Consider the following 24,298-nt stretch of genomic DNA (forward strand, 5'->3'; position numbering starts at 1 on the left):
TTTTTAATTGTCACGTCTTGTTTTTGTCCGTTGCCATCTTGTGTTTTTGGAGGCTGAAGCTAAGTACAACCAAACGCTGTATAAGGACATATAATATTCATCATGTGAGTGTTTCACATTTTCCTGTCGTTTATCGTCACACCCTCAGTGTGTAAAGAGTTTCATATGAAAAATAAATGTAGTGAAGTAAAATATACAATGTGTTTCTCTCTCGGTTCATTTGTCGTGTGCAGCTCAGTGCAGATTGAGACACATTCTGCAACAGAACGTTTGTGAAACTCGAATGTCAGTCTGCAGATCTTTAAATGTCAAACACACACACACACACACACACACACACACACACACACACACACAAACACACAAACACACACACAAACACAAACACACACGCAAACACACACATGCAGCCTCCTCCCTCCATAAAAGAGAGAAAGAGAGTTTGAGACAGACGCACCACAAACTGAGGAATGTGGAGTTTACATGGGCAGCTTTATTTGGCCTGAAGAAAATGTTCCCTCATTGAGCTCAGAAAGCCACATCCCACACACACACACACACACACACACACACACACACACACACACACACACACACACACACACACACACACACACACACACACACACCCATACATCCACACACACACACTTAAAGGCTATAGCTGTAAAAACACCCACACACAAAGTCAACCTACAAAATAAACTTCCATCTGCTATTAAAATGTAATATTTTAATAGCAGATGGTCTGATATATAAATGTGTCTTCACTGGTTGTTCAAGGTTAGAGCAGAGTGCATGCTGGGAGAGCCTGAAGCCTTTTAAAAAATAACCTGGAGCCTACATTTCCCATAATGCAACTCGACTGAATGCTTTCACCAGGTGACTGGGACAGGTGGAGACAGGTAGAGACCTGGAGACAGAGATTAAAAAGAGTAAAGAAATAACAAAAATAACAAAATGAATCTAATGTATCTGTTTAATCTGGAGCATCAAACTCTTGTTGTGGAGTTTAATGTTAACGCTACTTTAGGGCTTCAGTCTTGTTATTTATATAAAGTCGGTGGTTTCAGCAGCTGCTCGTATTAACGACACAGACGGTGTTAGAGGTGATAGTTCCAGTGATGTCAGTGGAAAAGACGTTTATTCATATGAGCTCATATCTGAGTGGGCTGCTGTCATTACACCACCGACACAGACGAGTGGAAGCACTGAGTTCAAACAGCTGACGACGTGTTGAATAAGTCCTGTTTTTAGGTCAGTGAGGTCAATGACGGAGAGGACGGCATGAAGCACCAGCACTCACACGTTACATCTTCTATCAGGACATATTTCACATGTAGGACCAGAACAACGTGTTTAAGTCTTTAACTTCTGTTTAATGACTGAAATTAGCCCAAAGCTGGTAAAACCATCAGGCAAAGAAACACTTTAGGGAAAACATGCAACAGAACAACGTAAAAGCAACGCTGTTGGTTTTAAAACCTTATTCTTTTTGATTGACAGTCGAAGTTCACCGAATTCTACCCAATAACTAAATAAAACTAATAAAACTAATAAAACTAAACGCATTCAACCGACTTCTCGAGCTCACGCTTCAATCCTGTCTGAAGGAAACAGCTCAGTGTTCAGTCTGTCAGGAATCAACGCTGCAGCTCCTCCAGACCCGAGTTCAGGTCCAGTGTCTTGCATCAAAACACATAAAACATATACATGTATATATATATATATATATATATATATATACATATATATATACATGTATATGTTTACTGTACATGGTGTTCCACAGGGGTCAATACTTGGACCACCTTTGTTCCGTTTGTAATGCTCGGTCACATCTTCCAAAAAACATAGAAACATAAATTATAATTTATACGCAGACGACTCACAAATCTATCTTCCTGAAACTAGAGAACGTCATTATTACAATACAATCCTACATTCAACAGAACATCTATCTCCACTCATTCTGACTGTTAGCAGGTATTAAACTGACAATGTTATGAAATAACCATTTAATCAGCTGATAACATTTGAAGCGGCTGCTGTTTGTACGTTATTCCAGATATTCCTTATATCAATATTAAAATGCCGAGGACACCACAAACAAATCCCATTTAGGAGGAAGCAGAATGAATTGAGTGAGGTAAGAGGAAAATGCCTTTTTCTTTTTCACTCAATTTAATTAATTTGGTAATTTTTCTGTTGTTTGGTTTTAAATCGGTGCTGCTTCAGGTCTACTGGTGACCACTGTTCCTCCTATGCTAATACTAATGCTAATGCTAATGCTATGCTAATGCTAATGCAGGTTTCCTCAAGTTATAAAATAATGTATGCACTCTTTAAAATTGTTGCCTAAACTACATCAGAAAACACCGTTTTTGGAGGATGCAGACATTAAGATTGTTTCCACCAACTTGGAAAGATTCTTCCAGTGAAGAGCACGAACGTTACGACTCAGTAAATCCAACTTTAGCCAAATGTTTGTTGGCATTTTTGACCCTGATTGTGTATTTTGCCGGTTTGAGACTTCCTCCTGAAAGACCCTCTGACCCTGCAGCACAAACCTCTGAATGCACCGTCTGTTACTGACCGAGCTGTAATGAGCACACTCAGCCCTGTGAGGTGTGCAGAGACCACTTCAACACAAACACCTCCGGCCCACAGTCCTGCTTTGGATTCTTCTCCTTTGAGCCGTGAAACCGGTTCAGTCGGAACTGTTGGGTTCAGAAAATACTCCCACTAGTTTCCTCTAACACACAGTGAGTAACGCTGTCAGGATGCTTTATAGCAGGCAGGCCAACACACAGCTGATCCTGGATACATCAATCACTCTACAGGTTATAGATGCACAGAAAGAACAGAAGAACTTGGATTTTACAGTGAACTTAATTTGATGGATTTTAGTTTTAAAACCTGCAAAAACAAATTATAGAAAAATGAAGTTGATAGGTAGAGTACTGTGTACTACAGGTAGTGTACTGTGTACTACAGGTAGAGTACTGTGTACTACAGGTAGAGTACGGTGTACATTTACAGGTACTTGAGCAGGTGTACGGTGACCTTTTGCAGCTTATTCTTTGAAAAAACAACAATATGAAAGCGGTGAGAGTGAATCAAACCACCTCTAAATATTAATAAAATGTTTTCTACAACAGAACATTCTGTTTATTTTGACAGGATTTGATATACTGTAGTAACATTTAAAAAATACTCTAATTCACCAGTATGGACGGGGATAATCAAAATAGATGTTTCTGTGTGGTAAGGGGACATTATTCTTCATTATCCTTCCTCCAATATCAAGTTTAGGTGTTTTTACTTTCCTTATTGTGATGATTGTGTTGCATTAAGTCTGTAAATATACATATGTGTGAATAGAATCTGACCATAGAAGGTGAAGTTGTGTTTACAGCTGGTTTTGGCAGCTTTAAGGAGCTGATTTCTAGTCTTCACGATGTGATACAGCTTCAGATGTACAAACTGTGCTCGGGACCAGTTGCCCACTGGTGTTGCCTCTCAATAAAACCACAAACCACCAATCAAGCCCCTCCCACCCACAGCCTCACCACCCTCACGTAAACACACCGCCACATGATGAGGTCAGGTTAGCTTGTTGATTCTCGGGTCTTGTTTACATGTTCCTGTGTTTACGCTCCAGCCAGAACGCACGTGAACATAAATAACCCACAGATGTAAACCGGAGCTGCAAACGACAACCAGGAGGTTTGGAGGGGTCGGGGCTCCGGATCTGAAGGCTTCACGTGTTTTTATATCAACAAAGAGCAGAAAAGTCCAGGAAGAAGTTTAAGGTCTGCTGATTTATTTCTTCATGTTCAGACTTAAACCAGCAGCGAATGTTTCCTGATATAACTTCTCCCTCTTGGAGCTCGATTAAAAACGCATCAGTGAGCCTCATGTTCCTTCATCATCATCATCATCATCATCATCATCACACTGTAGTTTATTCTGATTCAATCACACATACAAATACTCACTAGCGTCATCATCCGCTGAAAATAGTCCCAAAAAATGCTCTATTTCCTGCTATTTATTTGATTTAAAGCTCCAGTGATCAGCTGTTTGTAGATTACTAAGGAAACTATATATTTGTGAGTATTCCTAGTATTTCACGACCTGGGAACGGCTGAAAATCTACGTTTCATTCTCTTTTGCGGCCATGTTGTGACTTTCAAATGATCCAAACAAGTTGCTTCGCTTTTCTGACTGCTTGTCCTTCTTCTGAACCTTTTTTTTCTTTGGACTTGTTTTTGTATTTAATCCTCTCAAACAGCACCGTGTCACCTTATTAAGTGATAGACGGGGACTTAAATCTGACGCTGGGAGAACAGCGCCCCCTGATGGTATGTCGGGGTACAGCAGCCGGGGAGAAAATATTACAAGATCAAAAATATTAAGGCGCTCTCTCCTTTATGTGTATTCTAAATGCTGTAATTGATTAATGTGAATGAATACAACTTACTTGACTGTATTTCTCATATTGTTAATAATGTTAATAATCATCATCATTAGTTGTTCTGGTTAACTTTAAAACATGCAGAAGAACAAGAGAATATTTTACAAAATAATATAGATGAAGCAGAAAAGACGGGTCATGTTTATTATTATTTATTATTTATTATTTCAAAACGTTTCACTCTTGTAACTCAAAGACAATAAACATACATTAGATACGTCATTCAGTAGGATGAAATATTATAAATGTCATATTCACACTGTCAGCGTCAGGTCCAGACACAGAAAAAGCTTTTTTTTACATTTTCTGACTTTTAGCGTCACAGTTTTGTTCTTTACTGTTAATATAAATATGCACACTTTATGTCTTACATTAGAGGCATTTTGACTTTCATCTTTTAATCACAAAATAAGTACAACATCCAGCAGTAAGCTGCTGGTGGAGCTCGTTTAAAGGTGTATAACACGTGATTTGGGAGTATTTCTGTTGTCTCTCAACGGCTCTCATCATGGCGGCGCGGTTTGTAGCTAACCTGGGGGGGAGGTGTGCTACGTTTCCACGACAATGCTGTCATTCTGGACACCGTTATCGGCTGTAACGCTCACATGCACTAGCATGCACTAAAAGGCACATGATCTGAATGTCTTAGATTGCTGCTTTAAATGTAATTCCACAAAGACTGAATATATTTTATATTACGTTGTTTCTTGATCACAAATAGACGGTTTTGTTCTACAATCCTTCTCTGAGGAAATAAAGCACATTTTTCTAATTAATACCTTGTGAAGAAGGTGTTTTCCTCACCAGCAACTATAGATTTTTATTATAACTCACCAATTTAAATTAAGGCTGAAGGTTGGTCATAATTGGGGGCGTAGCCTCCTTGAGTGACAGGTGTGTGTGTGTGTCGTCTCCGGACGCTAGCTGCTAGCTGCTACATCACCTGGCCGCCTCACTTAGAGCCTAACTTCCTGGTTAGCTACATGCTAATCGACAGTGAACACGTTTAGCACTAACGGCTAAATGATTTACAGGGAAAAACTGAGGAGAGAAATGTAAAACCGTTGAGTTTGGCGGCTGCCTCAAGGACTTGTGGGTAATCGGAAGGAAGTGTCGGTTGTCTTGGTAACAGGAAGAGGAGGAACCAGTTCTATCTTGGAACTAATGAAAAAAAAAAGTTAACTTGATTGAAATGAAAACAATCGATTGATGACATCACTGACAGAAACATTTGATTGGAACCTACTGGAGGTCTGAAGCCGACGCCCACCGGCCATGTTGCCGCCCCCTCGGAGAACGGCGCGTTCTGATTGGCTCCCCTGAGACTCTGTAGGGCACAAACAAAAGTTTCCTAAATTCCTTCCTTACTTCCTTTCCTCCTTCCTTCTTTCTGTTCCTCCTTCCTTACCTCACTTCCTTATAAGGTATTTCCTCCGTTTGTCTGTCAACCAAACCGTCGGGCTCTGTCAGTTGCTTCCTACACACACACACACGCACGCACGCACACACACACACACACACACACACAATATTAGATACAAATTGAAATACTGCTAGTACTTTGTGTTATTTCTTGTGGCTCTAGTAGTACTTGTACTAAAACTTACACCAACTTTCTTATTTTCTTTGCTTATATTTTGAAAAGATATTATGCAGCCTTTTTTTTGTACTGTTTATATTTTTATTGATTTACAGGGAAATTGACTAAATACATATTTAATAACAATTAAAAGGAAGTCATGCAAAAACGTATCGATAAAAAAATACATATTAGATTTGATAAAGATAAATAAATAGAAAAATGAATAACTGAATTAATGTATTAGTATTTTACCTTTTTCCTACCTGTATTTATTTGTGTGATTCTATATTTATAGTTATTTATTTATGTATTTATGTGTCTGAGGTTGGTGTTATTAACTTCTCTGTAAAGCAGGATTTGTTTTGATTACTTTCACCGACCTGTAAAAATAAATGTAAATGTAAATGTAAAATTAATAAACACATTTTGATCTTATATCAACAAAAGGGAAATTACAGTGATAACCAAATCACATAAAACATACAAAAACAAGAAAAAGAAAAGAACAAAATACAATAATGATAAATAAGTCCAATATATTACAAATTAACTAATTTAATTAAGTAAAGTAGAAGCTGAAAATATGACCTTACAAACATGCATTTATTTTCTGATAAGTTACCAACATTATAATTACACATTAATTAGATTGTGGATTTATTTCAGGTGTCATTTTTATTGTTTATTATTTGTTTCAGCATTTATTTATGTATTTATGAATGTTTTGAGGGAAAAGTCATTTTGTATCACTGCAGTAATCAATCACAGAAATCTATCAGCCGGTCTCAGACAATCATGCAGCTGCAATGCTGCAGAGTTTCCTGGAGGGGGCAGCAGAGATGAGCTTTTATTGTATTTATGGGGACTTTTTCTGAAACTGATCATTCATTAGAGCCACAGGAGCTTAGCTTAGCAACCTAGCATGTTTTATTGAGTAGGAAAGACAGAAGGTCCTCACAAGTGAACATGTCCCCATAAAGCAGGTGGACATACACACAGACACACACACTTACTGGATGTGTTTCCATGTAACAGAGTCGGGACTCCGTCTATAAAGAAGAGATAGCATGAATGCTACATTAATTTCAATGGACTTAAAACAGTTGTTAGCATTAGCACCAATGTTTCATATGGTAAAACTGATAGCATTAGCATTAGCATTGGTGGTCCACTTCACCAAATCATAGCACTAACCTAAACGTTGTCATATAGCAGTAGCGTTTGCACTGATTGGCTAACAGATGTGTTTGTTTACTTACGATCTGGAATCCCGCCTCCGGTCACCATGGCGATTGCTAGGTGACAACAGGAAGTAGATCAGAGAGAGAGCGACTAAAGGAATGAATACGGACATCAAAGATTAAAGAGGTGTGTATTTTTATTACCGGTTCTTTTTTCTTTTTCTGCGTTCTTCTCCTTGACTCACGGTATTCTGTGATTCGCTGCCGCTGCTCGTGTTGCCACGGGAACGAGACCTGGTGATCACATTTTTACAAAAAACGGGAAAAACTTTTCCCAAACTTTTCGAAAACTTAACTTAAAAGACCTTTGAAATTTCTTTACTTTATAATATTATATCATAATAAAATATATTAAAAATAATTCAAAACTAAATTGTTGTATTGTTTATGTTTTTATTGATTTACAAGGAAATGTACTAAATACATATTTAATAATAATTAAAAGCAAGTAATACAAAAAACATTGTGTTAGATAAATATTTGATCAAAATAAATAAATAGAAAAATGAACTGAATCAAAACACATTTATTAGTATAACAAACTATTTTAAAAAATAATAATAATTAACGTTGATTATCAAATTTAAGTTTTTTTAATTTTCATCATCTATTTTACAAGGTTCACGCTTGCCAAAAAAAATATTTTGTTTGTCATAAAACTTAAAATGTAGTTACTTTACTGAAAGATATATTAAATATCTCACCTCCCCCCCCTCCGCCAGATTGGTCGGTCTCCGTCCAGACTTCTGCTCCGCCTACAAGACGAAACAGGAAACGTGTCATTCATCCGTTACTGTCTTCACCTTGTGACGTAGAGACTCTAAATGGACCATCATGTACTAAATGAACATCATGCTGTATTGAAGAAGACTTGAAACTAGAGATTGAGACCATAAACTCATGTTTACAATGTTTACTGAGGTAATAAATCAAGAGAGAAGTAGAGTCATTTTCTCATAGACTTCTATGTTTCTTACCTCTGAGGTCGTCCTCCACCTTCTTCTTCTTCTTTGGTGTTTGGTGGAAACTTTGGGTTGAAGAGACCGCTGCAACCAAATTATATTTCCGGATTAATCAGATTATCTACCAGATTAAATGAGGAGATATATTTTGTCATTCTGTGATGTCACCAGGTGCATTGACAGAGTTAGATTATAAAATCTTCATGCTTCTACTCATTTTATTATTTCTTCTCGTGTACCTCTGAGGACCACTGTTTTCCCATGGTGCACTGGGTTTCACGTGCGCCTGCTCTGCCCCGCCCTCTGACCTGCAGGAGTCACATGATCACATGACATCTCAAATGTTTTGAATCCAAACAAATCTCTCTCTCTCTCTGTCGCTTTCTCTGTCTCTCTCTCTCTCACCTCTGAACAGCAGGGGGCGCTGTCTGTATCGTCATTGGTTCATTGGGGACACTCGCTATCTGATTGGCTGGAGGAGAGGAGGCGGAGACTGTGAAATTCACAAGCACCAATTGTAGAATAAAGAAAATAGGAAAGTAATACATGAAACAATTTTCAATTAGTATGAAATGTTTTACAGTCCTCAGCTTTGACCAATCACCTCTTTGATTTAATATCAGTCTGACAACATTTCTGTTGAACAACTTGAGTTATTAATATGTGAAAGTCCACGAATCAATTCATTGACAAATATCGTCACAAAGTGACGATATTTGCTCCTTTTATTGTACGTGAATGTTTGAATGACCCTGAGATAATAATAACAACAATAACAATAGTCATAATAATAAGGATAATAATGATATAATAATATTAACAATAATAATGGTAATAAAAATAACAATAGTAATGCTACTAGTAACAATACTAGTAATAATAATAATAATCAAAAAGTGTGCATACTGTGACGTTTTGGCCTCCGATCTGTTGTTGTTGTTGTTGTTGTTGTCTTGTTGTTCATAGTTTTGTTCCTCAGAAGGACAACGTTCAGTCGAGGAAGAGTCAGAGTGGGCGAACGAGCAAAACTACACAAGAGAGAGAGAATGAATCTGTGTTTACAGTGTTTTTAATCGAAAATAAAACATTTAATTAAAAGATATTTGATGAATTTGTGTATTTCATAAACAACGATAAGTAATAAGGTTGTGTGTCTGTGTGTGTGTGTGTGTGTGTGTGTACCTGTTGTGTTTCAGTTTGCATGTTAATGGATTGGACTCTGACATCCTGAACAAAATAAAAAAGTGAGTCAATGAGAGAAAATAAAAACTGTAATAATTTTCTAAAGGCTCCTCATAAACCAAAATAAAATAAAACTTTATTGACGTCACCTGAAGAACACGTGATGTTCAACACAACATCTCCAGAGACGTTTACAGTCGGATCGATGCGACGTCTGAAAGTAGAACGACGTCTCTGAACCCTGAAACACACACACACACACACACACACACACATGTGCACACTCAAACACACAGAGACACAGAGACACACACACATGTACACACACACACATGTACACACACACACACACGTAGCATTAGCATTGTACAGCTACAGACTGGTATAAAGCCTAAAAGAATTAGCATTAGCATTAGCATCAGAACTCACATTTTTTCCAACAATTCTGAGCTCAAATGTTTCTTTCTTAAAGTGAAGTTTGTTGATTCTCTGCCTGAAGAAAAGAGTCACACGTCACATGATCTGTCACATGATCAGAGCAAAAAAACACTTATTTATCTTGTGTAGTCATTACACAAAAACCTTTTGTGATTTTTATTCTAATTCACAGAAACTATTCGAATTTGTGTGTACATTTATATTTGTTTATATATATATTATTGATACTTTTATTTATGTTTATACCTACACATATGATTAATGTTTAAAACTTGTATTTGCTTATTTATATTAAACAAACGTGTATTCATGTACTTTATTCACACTTATTGGAACATTTATGTTGTTTATTTAAATAAAAACCTTTTTTTATATTTACCACCACCAAAGACTGTCAAGCTAAAGACGTCTCACTCTGAACAAAAAGGACTGAATATATTTTATAATACTTGAAGTCAACAGATGAACAAAGACAGTGAAAGAGGTCTCACTCCTACCAGAAATACTTTCCCACCAGCACTTTGTTCTTGTAGATGACCACGCCCACTGGAGTCGGACCCAGGAAGTACTCAGTCTGGTTCTCACCCTTGCAATGCATCATGGGAGTTAATAATAATAATGTAAATAATAACACATAAACTCAGTGTGACAATAAGCTTAAAATGTTATATTAAACTAAACTGTTGCTCTCTGGGTAATTAAAGTGTCGGTTTCTTTGAATAAATATAGTAGCATGTAACATTCTTTAAGACATATTTGAAGACATTTTGATAGTAAATATTTTACTAATATTAGTAAATATTTTGTTAATATTAAAGTCTAGAAATCCACTGATTTGATGAAAGATAAAAAGTTTAATATTTTAAGAATAAGTGAGGAGAGACTGAAAGGAGGTGAAGTGTCGTCTGTATTGATCGGTGATCGGTTTTCTTACGTAGGCGGCGAATAGAGAGACTCCGAACATCTGCAGAGAGCTGCAGAGAGACAGGAAGAGACGCTGAGCCTGAGGACGAGAGACACCGCTGGACAGAGAGATGAAGAGAGAGAGAGAGAGAGAGAGAGAAAGAGAGAGAGAAGACAGACAGAGAGAGAGAGAGAGAGACAGGAATGTTAGATTTTAGGGTGTGTGGTGGATCTAATTTAGTTTCTCTCAACCAGTGAACAGGAAGTGACCATATCTGGACTGAGGAGGAGTGACGTAGAGACCTGTCAATCACTGTGTAGCCCTGCCCTAAAGCATCCCCTGCTTCATGGTCTGTGTGACTCTAAATGGACCATCATTTACTAAATGAACATCATGCTGTATTGAAGAAGACTTGAAACTAGAGATTGAGACCATAAACTCATGTTTACAATGTTTACTGAGGTAATAAATCAAGAGAGAAGTAGAGTCATTTTCTCATAGACTTCTATACAACCAGAGGAGTCGCCCCCTGGTGGACACTAGAGAGAATGCAGCTTTAACACATGAACCATCGGCTTCGGCTTCACTTTAAAGAACTGGAGGTTGTCACCTGGTTTGAACACATTTTTTTATTTCCTTTTGTTTTATTTTGAAAGGTAATGCTTCCTGTCTACCTGAGTGATTTGTAGATGTGCTGTACTTCCTGGTTCTCCTCTGAGTCTGAAGGCTCCGCCTCACTTTGGTCTCCTCTCTCCGCTGAGAGAAATAAAAATAAATAAATAGAAATAGAAACAAATCAACTGTGTGTTTCATGTTTTCTTATTTAGTTAAATTAATTTTACGTTGAATAAATGTTGAACTTTTTGACAATATTATTCACGGTGTCATATTTACATCAATGATGCAAATACTTTTCCTTTTTAAAATGTCATATTTAAAAAGAAAAAATGTTTAAATTATTATAATAATAATTTCATTTATATAAATTATATAATATAATAATAATAATTTATATTATTTTAATAAATAATAATAATCAAATAAATAATAAATATAATTTACTATAAACATATTTACTATTCTTAAAGTAATAAAAAGGGAAAATGTTTAAAATGTTAAAAGCACAATATAAAAGTTATCGTGTGTTGATGAGTGTTGATTTAGAGCTCATTGTTTGGTTAATAATTCACATTAAAGTGTTTTTGTCACCCTGCAGCATCAGAGCGGAGAGTCGAGGTCTGAGGTGGGGGGGGCACGGCAGACGACCCTGACGGACGTCCTGACGAACCTGCAGGTAAAACTGATACCTGACAGAAGAGACACAAACGTTAGTTTCCTTTATTCATTTAAATAAAATAATTAAATCAACACTGCTGCTGAAGACCCAGGACGTATTGCTGGATCCGCTGGAGGGACGGGAGGTACGGGAGAACCAGAACCAGGACTGAGAGGAGCAGACTGTCAGACCTGCAGTAACATGAGAGGTTTTCTGAAGGGAGTCTGTTGCTCAGAGACACTACCACTTTAGACCACAGGGGGCGACAGAATCAACACAACATGAAAGTTCCTTTAGTAGCTTTAAAAAACAAGAAATAAAAAACATATATATCAAAACATTTCAATATAATAAATATTACTGATTTATATTTTAGAGACACACAATTTTATAACAACATTGATAATTATTTCAACACATTCCACAATTAAATGTTATCTCAAAGAAATATTTTCTATTGATACCAACATGAGAAACATGGAAGTCATATTTAATACTATTTACACCAATAACTTCCTAAAATAAAGACAAAATATTAATATTCAAAGCTACAAAATGTTCAGTTATTAAATAAATGTAATCCCAACTCTAAATCTAGTGATAATAATAACAATAATAATAATAATAATGATGTACCGTGTAGTTTCATCCTTCAGCTTCGACGGATCCTCAACATAAAACTTTACACCAAAGTAGAAAATGTACGGCGGCCCGACTGTGACAAAACAGTACGAATGAGAAAAACATCAATACAATGTTAGTCCAATAATAATAGGTAATAAATAAAATCTGATTACTGAAATAGATTAAATATTTCATTCATTTGTTATTGAACATATTTCTAAAGTTACTGCAAATGTGTTCTTTACAGTCTGTTTGATAGTTGCTGAAACATAATGATGAAGAATTAAGAAATATAACAAAACAAAAACACTGAAAAAAAATCTATTTATTTTTATTGTTTTTAGATTTGATTCAGTTTGTTTGAGAGAAACTCACCGAGGTCTCGATGCTGTGAAAGAGTTTTTGATGGATCCAACCAGTGCTGTCAGAAGCAAAAACACAAGTAAATTAATTTTAATTAAATGTCACATATTATGCAAAAATACATTTTTCATGGATTTTCAAAAAAAGTGTCTAGAGACCCCAGAAATATCAAATAAGACCACCCTCTCTTTTTCTCCTGCTGCATCAGATGAAAACATGAACGAGTCAGATTTCATGCTGGATATGACATCATAGATATATGTGTGTATCTGTATATATACACACATATATACAAACATTAAAGCGTGTAAATGTTAGGGAGTAGAAAGTTTGAACCCTAAAATTAGAATCATATGACCCCTTTAAACAGAATTAAACTTCTCAGTAAATTAAACTAAATGAACAAAATGTATTTTAAAAAACGTTTCTCACCGTCTGCTGTTTGTTGTCGCAGAACCTCAAACCGAAGAACTCGACTTCAGAAACGTCCAGGTGAGAAAACACCTGATTCAAGATGGCCGCCACCTTGGAAGATTTCTGAGGATAAAAAAGATTTCATTTCATCAAGTGTGACCTCAGAGTTCAGCTGAGTCACTAAAACACACGAGCTCAAATGAGAAGAGATGAAACAAAAGAACAGAAGAAACTAAAATGTAAAACAATGAAAACAGGAAGTTGTTTCTCACCTTGATGCCTCGCTCAGCCGTCAGTGTCATCTTCCTCTCGTCCAATAGGAGGACTTCTCCATAAAACTCATCCCAGTTTCCACGGAAACAGGCCATCGTTACCTGAGACAAAAGTGTTTAAAAACAACTTTTAGTTTCTTTAAATCACTTTAAATTTAAAATCAGCAGCTGAGAAGAAAAGTAAAGTTGACTAATTTTGATCAATAAAAAAAACACAATAAAATAAACACTTTAAAGGACAGTTTCACAGTTTAACTACAGAAACCGAAAATATAAAATCTGAAACTGAAAAATATAAGAACTCAAATATCAAAATATATATGAAAGTGAAAAATGAAAAAAAAAAAATGTATTAAAAAAAATTCCAGAACTGAATCAAAATGATGTTCAACCCAAAATCACTTTTCATTCACTTGTTTTTATTTTGAATACGTTGATGTTTTTTTCAATGTTCAAGACCACAACTTGAACTTTCAGGTTCACATTTTCTTTTCAAATGAACAAAACGTTTGTTTAAAGAAATGAAATGCAGCATTTAAACGTCACAGCAGAGAAAGGAAACAGATAATTATTGAACAAATTAATAAATCAATAATAAAGAGCGCTGAGCTTTATTGTAATATTCACTGTAATTATTCAGATTTTCTATTATATCTGTAATCAGTTAACAGCTTTTTATTATATTTACTTTCATTATGTAATGATTGTTTAATAATACTATGTAGTTATTAAAGAGTCTTAAACAAACAGAAAACTCACCGCGACCTTCAATAAATAATAGTTGATGAAATAATATTCAGAAAATATAAAAGTGAAGAAGACGTGTTTCTTCCTCACCTGCTGATCAATAACTCTTCTCTTCTTCCTCTTCTTCCTCTCGCTCTGTGCTCTGTTGTTCTGTTGCCATGGAGACGGGCTCCTCGCCCCTCCCCCTCCCGTCTCTCATTTCAATGTTTGGTTTTTGTTTTTTTAAATCCTGTATTTTACATTAGAAACCGTTTTGTTTTCATTTCAAACCGTCTGAATCACTTTTGTTATTTTTGTTACTTTGACCAAAAAATATTTCTTAAAAAAAAGATTTTATTATAAAAATAATAATCTGGGTTTCAAAATAAAACAGAAAAATATAACAATAAATGAAGCGTCATATTCACCTCCTTCATCCCTTCTTCCTTCATATCTTCCTTCCTTCTTACCTCCCTCCTTTGCCTCATCCCTTCTCATCTCCCTTCCTTTCCTTCCTCCCTTCATATCTTCCATCTTACCTCCCTCACTAGCGTCCTCCTTTCTTATCTTCCGTCCTTCCTCTCTTCTTATCTTTCGTCTTTCCTTCTTACCTCCCATCCTTGCATCCTCCCTCCTAATCTAACTTTTTTCCTCCCTTCTTATCTTCCCCCTTCCTCCCTTCCTTCCTTCCTCCTTCCTCCCTTCGTTCTGATCTGTTTGTGGAAAAGTTTCTTTAAACAGGATTTCAACCAACAACCTCTGAGATTCATGTTGAGCTATTGTTTACTGCTACACTTCCTGTTTTTTCACATTAAAAGCCTAAATATAAAAGAAGGGCTTCAAGACATCATTTGTGAGAAAAAGTCAAAGTGAACCTCTGAAACATTTTTCCACAGATTTTAAACTTTATTTCTTTTTTTCACAGTTAATCAAAATGTTTGATACAAAACATTTGAATCAGAGCTGATTTCAGATGTGACAAACATGATAAATCAATAAATATAAACCATTTTAATGATTAGATTTTCAGTATAAATGACTCCAGGTCCGATATTTTCATTTATTAAAAACTGAAAATAAATTGAATCCTGGTTCTCAACATCAAGTGAAAAGACAAGAAACATCTATAAAAGTGCAATTTTCAAATTTTCAAACTAAAAGTCAGTCATTTGGTCAAAGTACCAGAAAGTTCTATCATAACCTTCAAAATAAAAGCCAGTAGGAATGCACAACACTAAATCTAATCAAGTATTTCATAATAAAGGTTTTTCACACAAACTCAACATAGAACTTCCTCATTAACGTCAACATAAATCACAGCTTGTTACAGCCTTCAAAATAAAAGCCAGAGGGAACAGGCCTTTTTTTCTGATGCTATCTTCAAAATAAATGTCTGAAATATGAAAACAATACGTTTACTATTGAAAGCCGATGAGGTGTTTCCTGTCTCCTCTTTCCTCCCGTTTGATGTTTTCATAACGTCTTATATCACAAGTCGATGTTTATAAACACTTTTTGCAAACAGCAGTCGGCACTTGTGATCTTTGTTTTTTCTATTTTACAAAATCAGTCAAAATAAAAGCCCAAGCTAACAGACAATGTTCGTACATCTTCAAAGTAAAAGCACTCAAAGTAAAACTATGGCTTAAGGTCCAGACTGTCAAAACAGAGCCGATAACAATAATCAATATATCTTCTAAATTCATTAAACGTCTTTAAATATCACATTTATTTTATATTTCCAGTTCATATTTGATAAAGACAACAATTCACAAGTATTTTCTATAAATATATGTAAGATACTATTATTTGTGGTATAAATTAAAATGAATAAATACAAATGTATAAAATGAATAAATTAATGATAATTATCAAAAATAAAACAAAAACAGGTGACGAGAGGAAGTGGATCTACTGCGACAGGTTGCTGAGGCTCTGATTGGTGGAGAGGAAATTACCCATGAAGCTCGGCACCTGCAGGCCCGTTGTTATGGTGATACCGCCGCACCAAACCTGCAACACAGTTTTACTCCAGTCAGTACCGCGACTCGATGAGGACAAGTGCTGGAGGATGTAGAATTACTGCAATGTGCTGGAGTACTGAGAGTGAAGGTTTTTAGGATGTAGTATTACTGCAGTAGTATTACTACAGTGTGGTGTAGTATTACTTCAGTAGTATTGCTACAGGATGATGTAGTATTACTTCAGTAGTATTGCTACAGTGTGGTGTAGTACTGACTGTGAAGGCGGGGATCAGCGGTTGGCTGAACTTTGTTTTGAAGGAGTGAAGGAGACGATGTTGATCAACATCGATAAACGATAAATCACCTGAAACACAAAGAGAGAAACACATCAGCTGATAAAAGATCTTCAGTTCAAATGAGCTCTGAATCTAGGGCCGGTAAAATAAATCGGACCTAGATAAATGTATAAATCATCCTGCTTCTCAACATCAAAATTCTATAAAAAGGTACCATTTTCAAAATTATTTTCAAAATAAAAGTCAGTCATTTGCTTAAACTGACAGAAAGTTCTATCATAACCTTCAAAATAAAAGCCAGTAGGAATGCACAACACTAAATCTGATCAAGTCTTTCATAATAAAAGTCTTTCCCACAAACTCAACGTAGAACTTCCTCATTAATGTAAAATAACTGAAAATGTTCAAATACTTCAAATACTTTTAGTGGAATACTTTGTTAATATGTGTGTTGAATTGTCAGATAATGTAGTTAAAGAAGTTGAAGTTTAAACTCTTTTGTCGGTACCGTTGTCGTAGTCGCAGTAGATTCCGATTCGCTGAGGCAGCGGCCAATCGAGCGCCTTCGCTTTGTTGTTGTGCTTTGCAGCGAGCGAGCTTTGCAGCCATTGGCTGGCGTAGAGACACCACGAACCGGCGCTCTTCCCTAACTGGTCAAAGCGGCCCAGACTGGCCCGATAGGCCACGCCCACGCTGAGCGACTTCCAGTCGGTGAGGGGGCGGAGCTCCCAGTAGTGACAGCCGCCGGCCATCTCCTGGTCACCTAGGAGACGGAAAGAGAAAGAAGATAATTTAGAAAACATTTAAGAATTTAAATACTAATTATCTATAAAATAATGTTGCAACCTTCAAAATGAAAGTCTGTCATTTAGATTTAACAATAGGTGTTTTTGTTATAACTGTCAACATAAAAGCAGGTGCTAAGTCAACAACACTGAAACTTCTAAAACACAAAGTACAGCCTGTATTGGCATCAGTTGTAGTATCGATATGAGGTAATAGTGTGAAGTACCCAGCACTGTGTACGACTCTCCAGCGAATCGGTCGCGTCCTGATCGACTTCCTGCCGTTTTATTGGGTGACGGTGTGGCGCTTCTGCTGCTAATAAAATTAAAATAAACTAGACGTTAGAAGTTAAAAAGACTTAAAATCCCTTAAAACCTCCCAGACAGTAAAAGTAGGAAAACAACGAGGTGAAACAGCCAATGAGGTCGTGCCAAAGCGATGATGCAGCAGAGAAAAAGATGAAAAAACGTGAAGAAAACAACACGGAATATAACTTTAAACTGATTAAAAAGACGCATAATTGTAATATTATACTAAATATAAGTACTTTGCTTTAAAATAGACATATTTTAACAAAATATACAAAAGTAGAAAAGATCAAATATATGATACTTTAAGTGAAAACAGTTTATCTTTTATATAAAGTCCTGATATACATTTCGGAAAATTAAAAATGTAATATCTTTAACATTTTAATTAACAAAATAAAAACACTTTTCTATGTGTTGAACCTTGAATAATAAAAACAAAATACAAACTGTGAAACAATTCAAAAACACAGAGATCTAAAGATTTCATTGAAGCTGTGAGCGCTGATGTGACGTCAGCAGTGATGTGATTGGCCGCATGAAGTGAGAAATGGCGGATGCAGAAAAGTGATTGGTGACACGGCGGTTGCTAGGCAACCTGTCAGCGATGACAAGTCTCTACCTGAGCGAGTCGGAGAGGACGACGTACGGAGACTGAAGAGGGACAAAAAGGTCAAAACACAAACAAACACAGCAGCAGAAGAAGAAACAAACTCAAGATTAAAGCGAGCCAGAAGCTAAATTAACTCTAAATGGACTTTTTGTGGAGAGATTTTTAAAAACACGACATCATCGGTGACACGTTCCCCTCACCTGCTCTTAATAACACGACATCATCGGTGACACGTTCCCCTCACCTGCTCTTATTCTCTTTCCCTCTCAGTCGGGGGTCGTGGCCTTTCACCCCCTGAGGCTCCCAGGTCACAGAGTCGCCCTGAACCTTCAGCTCAGCGTGAGCCGTCACCGCATCGAAGCCAAAGTTATACGCTGCGATAAAACAAGTAGAAGAAGAAGTTATACGCTGCGATAAAACAAGTAGAAGAAGAAGTTATACGCTGCGATAAAACAAGACAAATAGGTACCTTCACAATAAATAAAATGCCTCCTTAATTATAATGAAAACAAAAAATGTATGACGAGCGTTTCAGTAAAAATAAACCAACGAACAAAATGAAGCAAAAAGAAACAGAAACATAAATATGTAAATTCATAATGTTGGACTTTAAGAACAATATCTCTCATTCTGTCTTTATCATGAAAAAACAGAAACGTGTGTCCACTCGTTCAATCAGTCATGTGATCACCTCTGGTTTCCATGGCAACGGGCTCAGAGAACTCGCCAGCTGCAGCTTTGTTTCTCGCTCGAACTCGAACGACGACGAAGCGAGAGTCAAACTTCAGACCTGAAACAGAATAACATCTTATCTTTTTATAACAAACACACTTTAAGGTAATTTAACATCTTATTTTCATCATAAACTAATTGAAATTAATTACATATTTTGTTTATTATAATAAATTATTTTCAAATAATTAAACACTATTTTTATAATAAAGTCATTTTAAATAATTAAACATTTTATTTTCATAATAAACCTATTAAAACAATTTTTTCATTGTATTTTCTCGACTCAACTCTTTTTAAATGATTAAACATTTGTTTTTTTAAATAAACTAATTTAAAAGGCTAGCAGCTCTGTGAGGCTACATGCTAACATGAGGTAGCTAGTACAATGTTTGTCACCTTTAGTGTGTTAGCATGCTAACATTAGCTAGTTAGCAGTAAACACACAAAGTACCTGAGATGGTGACGTGCGTCTCTCTGATGTCGTGGATTTTTTCCCAGCATGCCTCTCCTGCGGCTCTCAGCGAGCTGTCGCGGTTTGTTTTTCGGTATTCGAGTTCGTAGCGTTCGACTCGTCCGCCGACACCCTCGCCATCGCTGTCAGCCTCACCGGCAGATTGCCAGGCAACCGTGACGGTGTTGTCACGGACGACGCAGCTGGAGACGTCGATCTCTGGAGCTCTGGGTACTGTAAACAATAAAGGTACTGTAAAGTATATAAAATACTGTATAGTATATAAAATACTGTAAAGTATATAAAATACTGTAAAGTATATAATTATATTGTAAACAATAGAGATACTTTAAACAATAAAGGTACTATCAACAAAAGATACTGTAAAGTATATAAAGACACTGTAAACAAAAGATGCTGTAAACAATACAAAGGTACTGTAAACATTAAAGATACATTAAACAATAAAGATATTATAAACAATACAGATATTATACACAAGATACTGTAAACTATAGCGATACCATTAACAATAAAGGTACTATAAACAACAAAGATACATTAAACAATAAAGATACTGTGAACAATAATGATACAAAGATACTGTAAACTTTACAGTAGCGGAAGAATCAAACGCTACGAACTCGAATACCGAAAAACAAACCGGGACAGCTCGCTGAGAGCCGCAGCAGAGAGGCATGCTGGGAAACAACCCACGACATCAGACTGTGTGTGTTTACTGTATAATAATGAACTAACACCAAAAATGAACACACATTTGACAAGACAAGAAAAAGTGAAAAATAAACTGACTGAAAAGAAACTGAGCAGACAAATATAAACAAATGTAGCAAAACATAAAACACAAACCACAGAAGAAGAAGAAGAAGAAGAAGAAGAAGAGCTGTGACTCACCTGGCAGGAAGTGAAGTCGTTGAAGCCCCGCCCTCTCGGAGCTGAAGTCAACAGTAAATTGCGACATGTTCTCCGACGCCACCGGACGAGTCGTCAGTCGGAACGCTGGAGCCATGGTTACCCTGGCAACAGCGGGCGGGGGGGGTTACTGTGGTTCATTTATAACTCTGAACTTTGAACTTTGGTTGGTTGAAGAGTGTTAATGTTAGAATAGAAATCAACGAAGAATTTAAAACTGATTTCATTAAGTAACAAAAACTCAAAACAGCATTCAATTTAATTAAAACCAAACTCAACAAAAGCAACAAATAACAAATATAAATGAACATTAAAATGTGACAACTGAAACAGTAAACTGGATGAATGCAAATCTAGAAACTAATAATAAAACGTGTCATTCAATAAACACAATTTACATAAATAAATCAATACAAACATTAACTCATGTTCATATTAAGTAAAATGTTTGATATTATATTAATATGCTCATATCATACTCAAGCAGTGAACAAACCTTTCTTTGATTTGTTTTGCAGCCTGAAAAAGAAAACAGACAAAACAAACAAAGTCATTTCAAAGTTAGTCGCTTTTTGATGTTTGTCTTACTGTATAGTTACATTAATCATTATTTTAGGCGACTAATAAACTGGAAGGTTTTAACAAGAAAAGGTGATTTTATTTCTTCTTCATCTTCTCGTACTACCTTGAGGAATTCTTCTTCGTTGGTGATCGTCAGAGTCTGATTTGCGAACTCGAGCAGTTCTTCACACGACAGCAGAGCGGACTTCCCCTCCGATATCTGCTTCTGAAAAAATCAAACCAAAAATACTTTTTTTAAATATACATGAAAGAAAATAAAATAAAAAGAAAGTATGTTGGACTACATTTTTATTTTTTTAAGTAAAAAAGTATATGGTGATATATTTCTTTTAGTATTATCAACATTTTTAAATGACAAATGAGGCAAAAAACTTTCAATTTAAATTTAAATATTAGAAACTGTGAGGAATAAAGCCGAAAATCAAAACTCTGTGTTAAAGCAAAGCAAAGAAAAATAGAGGTTTTAAAAATACATAATGAAAAATAGAACAAAAACACAACAGGAAGAAAGAAGTTTATCAAATAAAACAAAAAATAGCATCTTTACCTGAAGCTCCGCCTCTTTCCTCTGCTTCTCCTCTTTAATTACATCACGAAGCGCCGCCCCCTTCTCCTCCAGGGCGGAGCTTAACTGTTCGAGCTCCGCCTCCAGCTCTGACGTCACCTTACATGACTCCTCCTGATTGGATGGACAAAGTTTACTTTAGTTATTATGTCTTTTTAATTTTAGATCATTCCCCCTCTCCTCCCTAAGCCCCTCCCTTTACTCCATTTTAGCCAATCAGCTGCTGACCTGGAGTCCCGTCAGTGTGTTGTCAACTGTTTCCAGGAAAGTTTGGAGCTCTTCATTCTTATTGGCTAACGTGCTGATGATCCTGCAAAGAGCTTCCTGTTCAACACACAAAACACTTTTTAAAACAAAAACAACAAGTACGTTTTTTAACAGTTTTCTACATGTGATGCAGTAGTTTAACAGATTAGCATGTGATGCAGTAGTTTAACAGATTAGCATGTGATGCAGTAGTTTAACAGATTAGCATGTGATGCAGTAGTTTAACAGATTAACATGTGATGCAGTAGTTTAACAGATTAACATGTGATGCAGTAGTTTAACAGATTAACATGTGATGCAGTGGTTTTACAGATTAACATGTGATGCAGTGGTTTTACAGATTAACATGTGATGCAGTGGTTTTACAGATTAACATGTGATGCAGTGGTTTTGCAGATTAGCATGTGATGCAGTGGTTTTATAGATTAGCATGTGATGCAGTGGTTTTATAGATTAGCATGTGATGCAGTGGTTTTATAGATTAGCATGTGATGCAGTGGTTTTACAGATTAACATGTGATGCAGTGGTTTTACAGATTAGCATGTGATGCAGTGGTTTTATAGATTAGCATGTGATGCAGTGGTTTTACAGATTAGCATGTGATGCAGTGGTTTTACAGATTAGCATGTGATGCAGTGGTTTAGCAGATTAACATGTGATGCAGTGGTTTTACAGATTAACATGTGATGCAGTAGTTTAACAGATTAACATGTGATGCAGTAGTTTAACAGATTAACATGTGATGCAGTGGTTTTACAGATTAACATGTGATGCAGTGGTTTTACAGATTAACATGTGATGCAGTGGTTTTACAGATTAACATGTGATGCAGTGGTTTTGCAGATTAGCATGTGATGCAGTGGTTTTATAGATTAGCATGTGATGCAGTGGTTTTATAGATTAGCATGTGATGCAGTGGTTTTATAGATTAGCATGTGATGCAGTGGTTTTATAGATTAGCATGTGATGCAGTGGTTTTACAGATTAACATGTGATGCAGTGGTTTTACAGATTAGCATGTGATGCAGTGGTTTTATAGATTAGCATGTGATGCAGTGGTTTTACAGATTAGCATGTGATGCAGTGGTTTTACAGATTAGCATGTGATGCAGTGGTTTAGCAGATTAACATGTGATGCAGTGGTTTTACAGATTAACATGTGATGCAGTGGTTTAACAGATTAACATGTGATGCAGTGGTTTTATAGATTAGCATGTGATGCAGTGGTTTTACAGATTAACATGTGATGCAGTGGTTTAACAGATTAACATGTGATGCAGTGGTTTTACAGATTAACATGTGATGCAGTGGTTTTATAGCGCCACTGTAACACTACTGCATCACCTGCACTGACCTACATGTCTACTGAAGCTTCCACTGCGCACTGATGACTCAGAAGACGTTCAGTGTGAAAGCCTCTGGTCAAACCTATTGATCATCAGCATCAATCAGACCACAGTATCATGGTTTCGATCAGAGTACTGAAGGTAGTACAAGTATCACACACTACGTGTCCTTGTAGTATTGTGTTGCTACTGAACATTTAGAGGCAAGTCATAGAGGTCGAGTTACACCGACAGAGAGAGAGAGAGAGAGAGAGAGAGAGAGAGAGAGAGAGGTCGAGTTACAGAGAGAATGAACAGCGTCCAGTTACCTGAAGAGAGAAAAACACCTGAGCGTTTTAAAGATAAAGTTTCAGAGGAAATACAATAAAATCAGCTGATCGACGGTCCATTCATACTGATAGTGACTCTACCAGAGAGAGAGAGAGTCTTATCTGTAAATCCCTCATTCAAAGTGATACTGACTCGACCAGAGAGAGGGACTTTGGCTGCTAACAGCTAACAGCTAGCTAATCCTCTCTCTCTCTTCCTCCACGTGTTTCCTGTGCGTCAGCTGACGGATCAGATGTTATTGATCATCGATCGATTAGATTCTTACCTTCTGAGTGTCCATCATCTGAATGAGAGAGAGAGAGAGAGAGGGGGAGAGAGGGAGAGGAAGGACGAAGACCGGAAGTGAAGTCAGACACAACATCACAGCCTTGTTTCCGGTTTGCAGTGTCAAAATAAGAGTCTACAGGTGACAGAACTATATATAAATATATTATAAATGTGGGAAATGTATATCCCGATTTATCATTTAATAAATAATTTATCATTTTGATTTGCGTTTTAAATAAACTAGACTTTTACTGCTAATAATAGTAATAACACACTGTACACATTCGGAGCATTGCATGGTGGGATTGTTCCAATAGAGGATATACAGAAGGTCTACAGCGGGTCTACAGAGGAGGGTCTACAGAGGAGGGTCTACAGAGGGTCTACAGA

General features: G+C 36.3%; 2 protein-coding genes across 2 annotated transcripts; both read right to left on the bottom strand.

The window, feature by feature from the left end:
- Positions 1-875: 875 nt before the first annotated feature.
- epb41l4a (erythrocyte membrane protein band 4.1 like 4A) lies at positions 876-13,834 on the bottom strand (the record flags this gene model as incomplete). The annotated part of the gene is made up of 14 exons (XM_079179332.1): positions 876-913; positions 8,008-8,058; positions 8,281-8,330; positions 8,505-8,573; positions 9,597-9,688; positions 9,877-9,940; positions 10,383-10,471; positions 10,820-10,888; positions 11,490-11,545; positions 11,999-12,096; positions 12,702-12,780; positions 13,065-13,110; positions 13,485-13,589; positions 13,739-13,834. 14 exons carry the CDS (start codon positions 13,832-13,834, stop codon positions 876-878), a joined length of 1,002 nt encoding a protein of 333 aa, XP_079035458.1.
- Positions 13,835-15,347: 1,513 nt separating this feature from the next.
- On the bottom strand, positions 15,348-23,967 carry LOC306710507 (FSD1-like protein). The gene is made up of 13 exons (XM_079179101.1): positions 23,907-23,967; positions 21,926-22,021; positions 21,680-21,811; positions 21,236-21,337; positions 21,047-21,069; positions 20,533-20,654; positions 19,618-19,851; positions 19,123-19,221; positions 18,676-18,805; positions 17,737-17,825; positions 17,233-17,487; positions 16,704-16,792; positions 15,348-16,477 (listed from the first exon to the last, which is right to left on the bottom strand). The coding sequence occupies exons 1-13, from the start codon at positions 23,922-23,924 to the stop codon at positions 16,376-16,378; spliced, it is 1,491 nt and encodes a 496-aa protein (XP_079035227.1). The 5' UTR covers positions 23,925-23,967; the 3' UTR covers positions 15,348-16,375.
- Positions 23,968-24,298: the final 331 nt, after the last annotated feature.

This window comes from Pholis gunnellus (genome assembly GCF_910591455.1).
Source record: "Pholis gunnellus genome assembly, chromosome: 18".
In the NCBI taxonomy this organism is placed as follows: Eukaryota; Metazoa; Chordata; class Actinopteri; order Perciformes; family Pholidae; genus Pholis; species Pholis gunnellus.

What these genes read in the sequence shown, in the direction of transcription:
- LOC306710507 (XM_079179101.1), bottom strand. An exon ending in ACGACTTCACTTCCTGCCAG is followed by an intron (nt 19,852 to 20,532) that starts GTGAGTCACAGC and finishes TATTGTTTACAG; the next exon opens with TACCCAGAGCTCCAGAGATC. An exon ending in GGGAAAGAGAATAAGAGCAG is followed by an intron (nt 17,826 to 18,675) that starts GTGAGGGGAACG and finishes TAATTTTATTAG; the next exon opens with CAGCAGAAGCGCCACACCGT.